We start from the raw sequence: 13,131 nt of genomic DNA, 5'->3' as shown, positions 1-13,131 counted from the left end.
ATTGTATCATGTAGACATCATAGAAAAGGACTCAATACAGTAACACTATTTTCTTTTGAAAATGCTTGCCAACACTGAGAAGGTGAGAAAACACAGATCTACAAGTGGAGAACAATAAAAACAACTATAGTTTAAGGTTTATTAGGTTTTTTTACTCCCCTACCAATAGAACTTTGAAGATGTTTGCCACCAAATTTGTGAACAAAGCTGTCTTCTAGATAACCTCCAGGAAGCAGATAATAATTCCTTGTCAAAGTGAGTTTAAACTTCCTGAGTAACACAACAAAGAAGGCAACAACATAATTTTATTGCAGTAAAGAATATCATTCGTTGCAGGCGGCTTTTTCAGCTACACTTATACTGAATTCACATTCTAGAATTATCTTCTAAAAATACATTAAATCATAAGGATGATTATGTTGTTTCAGTAAATCTACTTAAATATTGAAATAAAAATTTGTATCTGCTTCATCTCTGCCAAAAGCATTTACACCACATTATAATCACCCCAAAGTTATGCTAAAGTAGTAACTCCAGTTCCAGTTATTTGTAACTATGGATCCTACACATAACATATGTATGCATTCAAGCTGAGTTCAGGCAATTCTGCTCAGCAGCCTCCGTTAGGGGTCACACAAGCACTCTCCCTGCCCTCAGCTCCCAGGCTCAAGCACAGAAGGGTCAAGGCAACCCATATGGGCCCCATGGCAAATAAAACTGAGCTGCACAAGCAGAGGGCAAATTGCCGATCTACAAATACAGAACATTTCTAAGCACAATTGTTATATTAAGTAACAGCTTTTTGCTCAAGTATCCATGCATGCGACTCTTACTTAGCAGCTTGGTCGTGTAGGAGATGGAAGCTAAAAATGCATCTGAAAGATCAGAAAGGCAACTCTCACTGCATCTGTTCTCAGTGCTTCCATCAGCACATTGTTTGGTTAGCACATACACGAAGACCACGTAGCCTCTCTCCAACCCCTCACCACAGGGAACTCACCAAAATAAGCTATGAAGACAGTCTGAGACCCAGCTGAATAACTTCCAATATACAGTAGAGTATTTGTTGATATCATTCTTTGTTATGCCTCAATCTGTAATCCACTTTAGTAGTGTCTGCCAAAAACTACTCCTTCTACAACCAAGAGAAACAAAACTATTTAGGCTTTAAGCAAACAGATTCTGCTCCACACAAACCCAGCATTTCAAAAAAAACCAGACTATATCACTCTGCTTCATCCTGACAAGCAAAAGGCAGACACTTCGGACTGAAGAAAGATAAGTTCAAACACAACTTGAGAAATCTTAAGTGTGATTGCTACTTGGTCAAAAAATAATGCTGTAACCACAAACATCTTGCTGTACAAGGTCTGATAAACAAAACCAGTGAGGCTGTGCCAGAAGTAGTGAGATTACCTGGGTATTTAACAGACACATAAGAGAAGTACACATTAGTTAAGCCAAGATCCACAACCAACACTGGGTTTTTCTCCTGACAGAATACAGGCCTCTCTAGAAGCAGCTGACCTACTCAAGGAATTACTCATTTGAGGGCCAGCAGGCTCAGAACACTTCTGTCTGGTTTATGAACCACAGGATCTGCCACAAAGAAGATTGGCTAATTTTTCAATCGCTCCACAACCATAAAATGTTGCAGATTTACAATCAACCATTCCCACACCTGGACTGCTTTGGACAAGGTTTTTGTCTCCCTGTTCATGTAACACTAACCTAACCCAGCTGCTTCTCAGAACATCTCTGTTTTCCACATACAATCAGGTAGAAGTATCCTCATATATTTATAAGTGGTTGTTTTTTCAAAACAGCCCATGTGAAACTCAGTAATCACTGACTGAACGACTGTCAAGCAACACAAAAGTGAATATATTTCAGAAACAAATGTTTTCTCACTTTGTTCACCATTGAAAAACCACCTTACATTTGCTTTTTTTGAAAAAGGCTGATGCACCAATGCAACCCTTGTGATCAGTATCACACATGCACATAACTGAATGCAAGCAATGAAGTTTATTTAGCCCTACCTGTGAGTGGCTTTGTAAGCTTAACAAAAAATAGATTTGCATTTGAAATGTGTCCTGATGGAAATCTTTCACTTTCTGGAACCCCACAACCTCTGCAGAAAATTACAGACTGAGACAGCCTGACTTTGTAACACTGACCTACAAGTCTCTACCAAAACCAAATCACAAATTACTCTGTTTTCTGACAAACGATGTTTCAGGCATCCTCATGTCAATGGATAACTACACCTACAGACTTTGCTACCGAAAGACAGCTCATAAAATTTTGTGAGCTGCTTAACCACAAAGACATGCAATAAGTGAACTATTTGAGTCTGTAAACCATACCACAGTTTTCCCTGGTTTTGCACCAAGCGAAAATTTGTTCAAAGGAGAGTTATTGCATTATCACCTAGTGTCCCCTGAGGAACAGCAAAGTACTGCAAATCAGAAATCTGTTGTTGTAGTGATACCAGTATCTGCAACACCAAGAGACTGAAACATTGTTCTGGCCATTAGATTACATTCTGTTCCCCAGAACAATCTAGCAAAGTTTGCTATCAAGCTCCCTGTTGGATTGACAAAAGAACTGGTGAATCTTTCCCCAGTGAATTTTAATACTACAACTTAATATTAAACTGTTCTGCCTAGAAAATAAGAGGGGGGAGGAAAAGAGAAAAAAAGAATTATTGACATCCATCTGCCCATGAGATCAGACTCCTTATGCACTGTTGTTTTAATTTTCAATTGCCATGACTGCTAGAGAGAATTGGAGAGTACTGTAAAGATATTCAACCCTCTTGGAAGATATCCAATTTATGTGGTTAGCATGGTACAATGATGTGGAAACAGAAGATAATGTGGCCCACAGATCTTTGGCAGGCTTTAAAATATCATCTTTCATCATAAAATTACTCTTATTTTAAGTGGGTGATTGAAAGGTACTAATAAGGCATTTGGGCTGATGTCTACTGCTGTGAAGAGAATTGCTGCATTTCTAGAAGAATTTAAAGATTCCTGGCTCTTTTTAATAGTTTCTCAAAGTCCTCTATACCTAGCACAGCAGTTATCTACACATTGAGATCTGCCGGGGTAAGGCTAAAAAACAACTTGGATTAACCACCTGTTTTACTTCTCTGATACCACTCCTCATACTGGGGTTATAGCAGAGAACAAATGAACAAAGTCTTGGTTACCAGTCAACTTTAAGGGAACCATAAAAAACCTGCTTTAGAAGCTACATGCAGAAATCTGTTTTAAAACCTGTAAAAACAAGAGGCATTTAAAGATCCTCCTCTCCTGAAAGAATAAGAAGGAAAACAAAGATCTTCAGCAAGGTATATTCTAACTTGAGTCACTTAGCTGCACAGTTACTGCTCAAGACAGCACTGCAAAATTGGTAAAACAGCAGGCATTTCTTTCCCTTTCTTTTTTATTAACCTATCTTCAGATCAGCTTCTTTTCCATCTCATCCCTATTACATGCAAAATGCATGAATATGAGTTTTCCCAGATTTCCTACCACCACAGGTTCCCCCAAACCACAACCCCTAAGTGAGGGAATACCATTAGCCTCACACTGCCTTGTCTGAAAGCTCACAAAAGCCCTGATATAGGTAGAGGACTGCTATAGGTAAAGGTAAAGCTAGAAAAGCAGATTACATTTTTTGCTACACATCAAAATCTGAGGTATGGAGAGCTGTTGTAGCAATTAAAGCTGCTCAAAGTAAAAAAGCAGCTGCATGCCCTGTTGCTGAATGAAACTGGTTTAGGTTAGGACACAAGCCACAAGTTAATGCCCTGCAAATCAGTACTAAAGACTTTCTTGCAAGCAATAATAAATACACAGCAACTGCAGTACTGATGTTTGCAACATCTAAGCACATACAATAGCACATGAGTGCTTTCTTGGCCTTAGCCAATGCAAGATACAACCTGCAATTAAGAGATCTTTTATTCCTTTGTCCAGAATTTATAACATTGAAGGCCAATTGTCTCCCCTTAAAGCAAAGAGAATCCCTGATGGCAAAAAACTGATCCATGAATGGTACCCATTAAAGGCATCAAATCACTGGTCACAAACCCCTTTCTACAGAATATCTTGATGTTTCTCCAAGTTCCAGTGATCTGGAATGGATATGCTGGATATTATAGATATTTGGATTCAAGTTAAACAGGCTTTCTGGGACAATCTGAATTCTTTCATTTGTATAGTCCTTTTAGATACCTTACCACAGAAGGCTCCCTAGCCTTCTGCATATGTTCCCTTAGAAATCTGCCTCTGAACTTACAGCATCCTAATAAAAATATGGAGTTCTGCTCAGCAAGAGGAACAGTCTATAAAATCTCACTAAGTGGTTAGACCTTATTATTTTTTATCTATTTTAAGTGAATTCCAAATGTTCTGACCACTGACAGCATTCAGTGTATCATCTACAGAATGCCTTAATGAAATTTAACTACTTTCAAATAGAGAAGCAAGGAAGTTTCACAGACATTTTGCTGCTTTCTTGGGGGTCACCAGTGATACAGATATCTCTTCTGAAGAGAAAATGCCAAACCAGCACACTGCCACACACCAGGCAGCTGTTTCTAGCTGCTCACATAAAACTACATGAAACACCACTCGCTGTAGCCACAGTTTATTGGAACAAACCTTCCCAATATAAGACACAACGAGTTCACTCCAACACTCTGCCCAAGCACTGCAGGACATACTGACAGCTTAAAGTGCCTTCTATGCCCTTGTGAAGCACATAAAGACCCCACACACAGTCCTTCATAGCTACTCTTAATGAAAACTTGCCAAACCTCTCATGCATAGCGCGTCCACCAGTATTTTGCATTGCTTCTGGGTATAAGAACAAAAATATTTTGAAATTTAAAAACCGAGCATCTTTCCACTTGAATTAGTTCTCAAAATGCAAATAAGCAACTACATCAGTCACCTGAACACTAACATGAAAGTTATGACCAACTGGTTCCGAAGTTCTCAAAAGTCTTCCCCTCACAAGTTGCTTTTAACATGTTCACTATAAAAATCTTCTAACTGAAATGACAACCTAAGCTTGTAGTGCTGTTGCTGTAACTGAAAACACAATGCCTTTTTTCTTTAAAGTCTGTTTGCAGGACAAGCTATGAATAGGCATTTCCAAAGTCTCACTGATGGCTCAATTATAGTTTATGCTGTCATGAATTTGGCACAACAATATCTTCCATTCACTGCTATGTGAAGAGTTCACGCCTTCTCTGTCCCCAGGTCTTGAAAGAGATTGCTTACCAGTAAAAGCAGTAGCAAAGCTGAAGCTAATCGAAACTGAAGAGATAACAGGCTAGCAGAGAGGTAATGAAAAAGAATGTACTAGCCAAACAGTTTTGGTACATTATTCAATCTGCAAAAAAAGAGAAAACCGTGGCAAAATAAAACATTTTCCAAGCTCCAGTTCAGAGTTCATTGTTGTCTTACTTGTTTCCAATGTACAAGCTATGAAAATTGTGGGTTTTTTTCAGCAACGTAGTGTCTCCTTAAATTATTCTTAGAACAAAACAAGATCACTTTACTAGACTCTCTTTTGTGAGGGGAAAAAAAAAAAAACAAAAAAACCAAACCAAAAAAACATAACCCAAGAGGTAGTCTCAAATTTTGAATTTGTGTTTGTGATTTACAAGTCTGAGATGAGGATTACACTGGAAATCCAGATTTCTTCCCTGAAACAGCCTTTTCTAAGTTACACAAATGATTTCTCTTCTTCCTGCCCTCTCCTCCCCCCACCATCTCTTGAGAACCGCCTGAAGGCAAATATAATTGGAACCTTGCACTGGCTGCAGACATGTCATGAACAAGAACATAATCCAGGGTCATCATCAGGCTAAAGGCAGCGCACTGCCCTGCCCTGCAAGGCGAGCAGTGTCTGCATGATAAGCGTGCCTACAGCCAAGGCGAGCCCAGCAGACCTGAGACGGGCAGCTCGCATTGTTCTCCAGCAAAATCTGTCCACACTGCCTGCAAAACATCCCCGAGAGCTGTGAAAGCAATTGCACCCATTCCCCCACTCCCCGTTAGGAGGAAAATCGTGATGTCCTAAGGATTGAGGGGGGAGGGAAGGCTGAAAGCAAGGATCTGCTTACAGACAGAGAGTATCATTAACTATTAATAACAAAAAGGCTGCAATGCAGACAGCTTGAAATCTGGTACAGCTTACTAAATCACAACTGCATTTGAGACCATTATACTACAGTACACCAGTAATAGCTCCACAGTTCCCTTTTAGTGAAAAAATTCATACATTTATATGAAGACCACACAGCACATGTTTCCAGCAATATTGTACTTTTAATGCTGATAGCTGTTTGAAAATTCAAAAGGATTTCTTCTAGTTAAACATTTTATTATAAAAGTAGGTCTTTCTAAAACAGGATGGTTTATGCCAAACAAATTACAGATGCTATTTAATAAAGCATAAGATCTGAGTGTGCAGTAACATTGGGGAGGGAGATGAAATGCACATCATGCATACCTAACAAAGTTGCTTCACTAGGAAGAAATTATTATTAAGTTTCCTCTGGGAAAAGCCCTGTGAAAGCCAGCCTCTTCTGCCAAGACAGAGCAATTTCTTTGCACCTCACTTCAGAAAAATGGCAATTAGTAAGCAGGTCATACTATAACTAATAGTAAGCAGAGATACCGAGTGCCAGTTGGGACTGGGAATGGTTTGCTTTGGTTTTTTTACTTTCAGTACCCAGGTGGCTTAGGTGGAACCCTCTATTCCCATAAACAAATAAATTTAGCTAATCCTACTTTTTCCCCATCCGAACAATTCAAAGAGTATTGATGTGACCTTTCGGGTGCACCCTTCCTTGGTGAAACACAGAGTAACTGCTGTTTTCCAGACTGACAGGAGGACAAAGGGCTAAAGGAAAACAGGGAAGAAGACCATCTGCAGGGCAAAAGGTTGGATCCCACTAGTGCTATTGTCAGAGTTTAGGATAGGCAATGCCAGGGTCTCAGAGCTGTGAGACGAGGAAAGAGCAAATTGGGATGAAAATGTCTGTGCTGAAGCAAAGTCAGGACACTCAGGAAGGGGAGATGCAGCCATTTTAGTGCTCAAATTCCCCTATTTTCCTCACCACATTGTTCCTGCAGTTGGTTCACAGCACTGGAGTTGTGCAGTCCTGTGCCCCTGCTGTCACCCCACTCAGGCTGCACAGAGCCACAAGGAGCTAAAGGAGCCCAGCCCTGGTGCTGGAACTCACCAGTTATGTGCTCTCCTTTCTCAGCCAAGGTGGCTCTTGTAGTTTGGAATGTGTTGTAGGAAAAGGATCTATTTGATCACAGCAGGTCCTGGTCTGTCAAGCCCCTCAAAGGCAGAAAGCTGCTCACGCAAATGGGTGTTTGATAAAGATGGAAAATTGCAAAGTAAATGACAATTAACAGAAGATTTTTTGTTACTTTCTTAAATTCACAAAATATTCAAAAATTTACAACATGGTTTCAAAGTAACCCATATAAGAAATATGTTGAAATATGAAGACACAGAAACAAATACATGTAGAGAATTCATTACAAGAGCCATACCAAAAAAAGTCAGGATGGACAGCCAATCAGGACAGCTGTACAACAAAAACTGCAGATAGTAGGAGAGTGGTCCACTTTGTAGAACAGAAGTAGATCAAGAAATACATTTGGAGTCACAACCACATCAAAAAGATACTAACAAGTGTGAGCTTGCTTCTTTCTGCCTTTTATTTTTTTTTTTTTTTTGTGGATTTGAATGTAGAAATTCACTATCTCTGGGAATAAAAGTAAAAACTCTAGGGAAAAAGTAAATGTTAATAAATATATATAAAAAACAAACAAAACTCCAAACAAACTCCCACAAAAACCCCTTCTTTCTCAGGCTGAGAAACCACCACAGCTTACTATCTTTACTTTTTCCAGAAGAAAAACTGGCAACTTCTCCAAGTGCTTAAGATAGTATTATTTTTTCCCTTACACTTGGAGTTAAGCATGCTGGTATCATTCCCACTGAGTTTGGAACCCATCAGGAGCCCAAGGCCAAACTTTCAGAGACACATGAGACCAGAAGACATCAATGATTCACAGCACCTTGCCATAGCAAGCAACAGTGAATACCTACTCCTTCAAAGAAACTCTGAAGAACATCAGATCAAAAACAACAAAATAATTTTACCCGTTTTCTGAGATTGAAGCTAAAGTACTGGATCTATCTCAGAGGCTCACTTTTTTAGAAGCATGCCAAAAAAATGGAGGATGTAGAAGAGGAATGAAAATAGGCAGGAAATCCATTTAGTCCCATATAATCGAATTATTAACAAAGACAAAAATCTGACTAACTTGGAAAATATTACCAGGAAATTCTTCACAAAAAAAACACTACATAGAAAATTTTGAAGGTGCCCTAGTTGCGACTTTGTCATAGTGGCCTACTACTTTTTCTTTTTTTTTTTATTCTCTGCCTACAATAATGAATAAATATTTCTTATCATCATTAAAATGTCTGCAGCTCCCAAGTCTTTTTACATAGATAGGTACTGAAGTTTCATAGAAACTTCTTTGGTATGTGATTCTCTTCTCCTTTGCTGTTTGTGAAGGCAAAGTATATTTGCATAACCCAAACAAATCATCTGCTGAGAAGACAGTGATAATGCTGTCTGTGCTGCCAGGATCTGAGACCTTCTCGCATGACAAAAACCTAATGCTACACCAGACAGCTTTTCATTAGCAGAATGCTAATACATTTATATCCCCAAGTAATTAATTATGCAGACTGGGCAACAGGAAGTTTCACAGTAAACATGTACATTCAATCTTCATGAAGTTTGAGCTCCAGTTTGGGGAAGACAGTGCCCAGATGAACTGAGGAACAGAGTTTCTTTCTAGAAGGCTGAAGAGCTCTTCCATTATTTCTCAGCTATTCTAAGCACAGCTGACTGAAAACCAAGCCAAGCATACTAGCAATGATCATGGATGATCTGCATCTTTCACAAAGCTTTGTACTTAAACAAACACAACACCTTATTCACTTGAAAATTCATCTGTTTTGCATTCAAAGCTTGCCTCTGGACAGCACTGGAGGATTCCAAGGTCTCATGGACTATTCAATCTGTTAAGGTTTCTGCTCAAGAACTAAATGCAAGAATCACAAAAATGTTAGACGATTTTGGTATCAGGTGGCAGAGCAGTGAGAGGGGAAATCACAGGACTTGAAATTCAGCCTGTTGTGCTTCTCAGCAGGAAATTCAATAGTATTTTAACAGCAAGGATTAACCATTAACAAAGGACAATGGACTCACTACTAGGAACCTTCAAATCAAGCCTAAATGCCCTTTCTGGAAAATATGCTTGCATTAAATGTGCTTTGAAAACCCAACTAAACAATCAACAACAAAGCTTCATAGCATCAATTGTTCAAGAGATGATTCTTACTAGATTATCTAAATGGATTACTTTTATTGCCAAGAGTCTTGAACACAATGGCTCAGAATTCTGCTGTGCTATATACTGAACTGACAAGTAAATATCCATTTCTTATGTAAGAAACCTAGGTTTTTCTTTCTGTGATTAGGTTCATCAATAAACCAGAACAGGATTTACCAGCAATTTCCAAGTATACAGGATCTGCAGCTGCCTTGCATCTGGAGTGCAGCAATTCATTTGCCTAAGTAAACTCAAGAGTTTTGGTACTTAACTGGCAGTAGATTTATTTGCCCAGAGTGTAGCATTAGCAGAATCAACTCTGGAAGAAAGATGGGCAAAGATCAGCTAAGAAAACATTAGACACAAGTCGGTCAGAGTGATCTGTGAATGCAAACACAAGCAATACCTGAGCATTCAAACCTACAAGTTAGTGCAACCTAGGGCTTGTCAGGATTCTCAGCCAATGCACGACAACAGGTTAAACTGTGAGAAGGACTGACAGCGAATAAACTTATTAATTAGCACAGAAGATCATGAATCACTTCACAGTTTTGTTTTAGAGGGTTCTCTTTCACACAAAATACTAAGCTGGCTTCTGTCCCAATGCTTAGCAGCTACATTAGCGCCAGACAATGACTTGCCAGCACATCTAATGCCACCACAGTAAATGCATTCTGCAACACAGACATCAAAATCCTTGCACCTGCACTTTCCAGAATGTAACATTCCTCATCCAATGCACTATGTGCCTAATGGAAGCTAAGAAGCTGCAGTAATAGTGGGGCTCACTAAAGAGACATTTACAATGGACAGAAATACCCAGCTGCCAGAGCAAGCCATCATTCAGCAAATAATCTCAGCCCTCTCTGCTCTTATCCACAAGGGAAGCCTACAAAACTTATTCGGAAAAATGAGCCCAGGGACAAACTTCAACGAACACCAAAAACCATAAACTCAATAAAGTGTCATAAACCCAGTAATTTTACTCCCCTCTTCATGTTCCAAACAATCAACTTTTTTTTTTTCCTTTTTTTTTTTCTGGAGAATGAACTTATTTTAGCAGTTCTTTCACTCTCTCCTCCCATCCCCTCAAAAACCCACTACTGCTTTTATCTCAAAGACTCAGATGACAAAAAGCATATCTAGTTTTTTACCCACCAGCTACAGCAAAATATTTAATAATGGTTTCTCTACCTTTGAAACTTGGTTTGCCTATACTCTAATGCAGTCACACAATAATGTCCATCTTTCAAGAGCTCCTGTTTTTTCTTAACACATTTGCTAAATCTAGATGACCTCCCTGCTCAGTAGCCCTTTTAACTGACAGCCTACTATATATACACATACCATAAGCACAGGATATAAAAGCTGCAGGTTCACCAAGGTTTTACCTTATAAAGGCAGACTCCCTCCCATCATAAGACATAAAAACTTAATTCTCTGAGCAGGGAATTGAAGAAAAGTAAAAATTTGGTTTAGTTGCAAAATTAAGTTTTGGTGCCACTCATAGTTCAGCAAATCTCCCTCCAGAGACCCAGATGCTGCAACAGAACTCATTCATACATGCAATTCCTGTGACCGTGCTCTTGCACAAAGCCCTGTGACCCATCACAAGTACTGTTCATCACTGACTGGTTCTGCCTTGTTTACTGACTGATACTTTAGATTGCCCTTTTTGAAACCTGTAACCAAACCGATTTCTTATTTTTCTTTAAGCACAATGAGAGAAAGATTGAGAAAGAAGTCTAAAGAATGTCTATTTTAACATCTTTTGGTGATAGTTAAGGCTATGTTGATTTTTTCAGGCACACCCATTTTCAGGACTCCTACATCTCAGTCCGAATGCTTGAATTATTACAACCCACACTTGTGAGTGGGAGCTGAAAATATGGGGAAAAAATTTTTAAAAAATCTTTTACAACAGCAGTCCTGTAGGCTTAATTAAAAACAAAGAAGCCAAAAAAAGCAAAGGAAAAAAACCCCAAAACACAAGGGATAACACAGTCACCGGCTTAACAGCACTCAAATTCTTTGCCAAGACACAAAATTCTTTCTGTTCCTGCCTATTTTCCCTAGACACCTCCACCTCCTCCTTCCCATTAAACTAAACCAATATGTTCACACAGTTAAGCGTTCCAATAATTTGGTCAATATAAAATATTCATAGTAGTTCCAAATCTATCAAATTAGGATAAATATTCCCTCCCAATTCAAAAAGCATAAAGTCTCAGAGAACTGCAAGCACACCAATGCTTCTTCTTCCCCTATCAACTCCCTTAGGTTGTCCTCTTGTGGAAGAACTAAGAATTTAATCCTGAGGGCATTTAAGAACAGCACAGTCCGGATTTCACCATGTTTTACCACTTTTACAGGTTAGAAATGTTAAAACAAGGGGGTGTCACAAACCCTACTTAACACTTAAAATTTTGTTAGGCAAAACTGAATGAATACAGATCAGAACATATGGAGCACTTCTTCTGCTTTTCTTGATGCAACCCATAGAAGTGATAAGCTTGGCTTGTGACCAATTTGACATCTTGATAAATCAAGTCAGTTCCTCACAGAAAAAGGATCTCGACTGTTAAACATTTGAGCAATTCAAGTTAATTTGATTATTACTCAACTCCTCTGTCACTCCCAATTATTAAAACCTCTACAATAAAGTCAAAACCAGGGGTCTTTGCTATATCTATAACATAAAAAACAACTAGCATCACAAGTGATATATGAAAAAGTCTTCTGGCAACTCAAGTTGCCACCAATCTCTGTCATCAAGATGTCAATGACTGTGGGCCTACTAAATCATCAGGAAAACATCAAAGCCTTTAGGATTGAAAAGGTACCACTCAAACTTCGAGATCAGTATTAACTTAAACTTTCATTAAAAATACTTCATTGCACTTACTACTTAGTTTCCTAGACCACAAATTATATGCAGAGAGTTCAAAAGTCATGAGTTTAATCCACTGCAAAAGTTATTTCCTGAGTTGGTACCACAGAAACAATAGTAGTGTCATAGAAATGAAGAAGACATTCTCTGTGCTGAGGGGAAATAAGTTCAGAATATACCTGTAATAGGAGCTGAATCAGGCTGCTGAGTACAGCCCTATGGTTAGGGTCACAAAACCCATTAAAACTCCCTCAGCAGTATGAACATACATAGTTTGCACCTCAAGCATGCTGTGCTTAAGACAGAACTTTCAGTGTTCATCCCAATACTATTAGTTTCTATCATCTCCTTCAAGGTCCTTAAGCCTTACATATCTTGAAGTCCTACCCTAAGTTCGTAATTCAGTTATTACATGATTTTTCCTTTGGACTTCACAGAACTCTGCTCACACACAGCACCTCACAATGCTGCTATACAATAATTTTATAATCGTTCATGACAGTATCTGTCTTTTTTAAATAATTTTGCCTCCTTCCTTTGTTAATTTAACTTACTAGGATTTTGGTTTCAAAGACTTCAGACTCAGCTACAAAATGCCAAATCCCACTTCTGATGCATACTTAGAATTTGTCACTAGCTACATTAGAAAAAAAAAAAGAAAAGGAAAAAAAAAAAAAAAAAAAAAGAAAGGAGAAAAAAAAGAGGAAAATTCCATTTGAACCTGCCACCTTGGAGTTTTATTCCTGGCAATCCTTCATGTTTGACAGACAACTGAGAAACTCC

General features: G+C 38.6%; 1 protein-coding gene across 5 annotated transcripts in view; it reads right to left on the bottom strand.

Annotated features, from left to right (window-relative positions):
• Window positions 1-13,131, bottom strand: part of JMJD1C (jumonji domain containing 1C) — a 158,460-nt gene that overhangs the window by 130,808 nt on the left and 14,521 nt on the right. Inside the window, exon 1 of one of the 5 annotated variants that reach the window (XM_021535508.4) lies at window positions 9,636-13,031. The exons of the other annotated variants lie outside the window; for them this stretch is intronic. Coding sequence (XP_021391183.2) covers window positions 9,636-9,695 — 60 coding nt within the window. The 5' untranslated portion in view covers window positions 9,696-13,031. Of the gene's footprint in view, window positions 1-9,635; window positions 13,032-13,131 lie in introns of those variants that run through there. 5 annotated transcript variants of the gene reach the window in all.

Source organism: Lonchura striata, chromosome 6, assembly GCF_050655825.1.
Source record: "Lonchura striata isolate lonStrDom1 chromosome 6, ASM5065582v1, whole genome shotgun sequence".
Classification (NCBI taxonomy): Eukaryota; Metazoa; Chordata; class Aves; order Passeriformes; family Estrildidae; genus Lonchura; species Lonchura striata.
The sequence above is the reverse complement of the archived record's forward strand: the minus strand, read 5'-3'. Positions and strand labels throughout refer to the sequence as shown.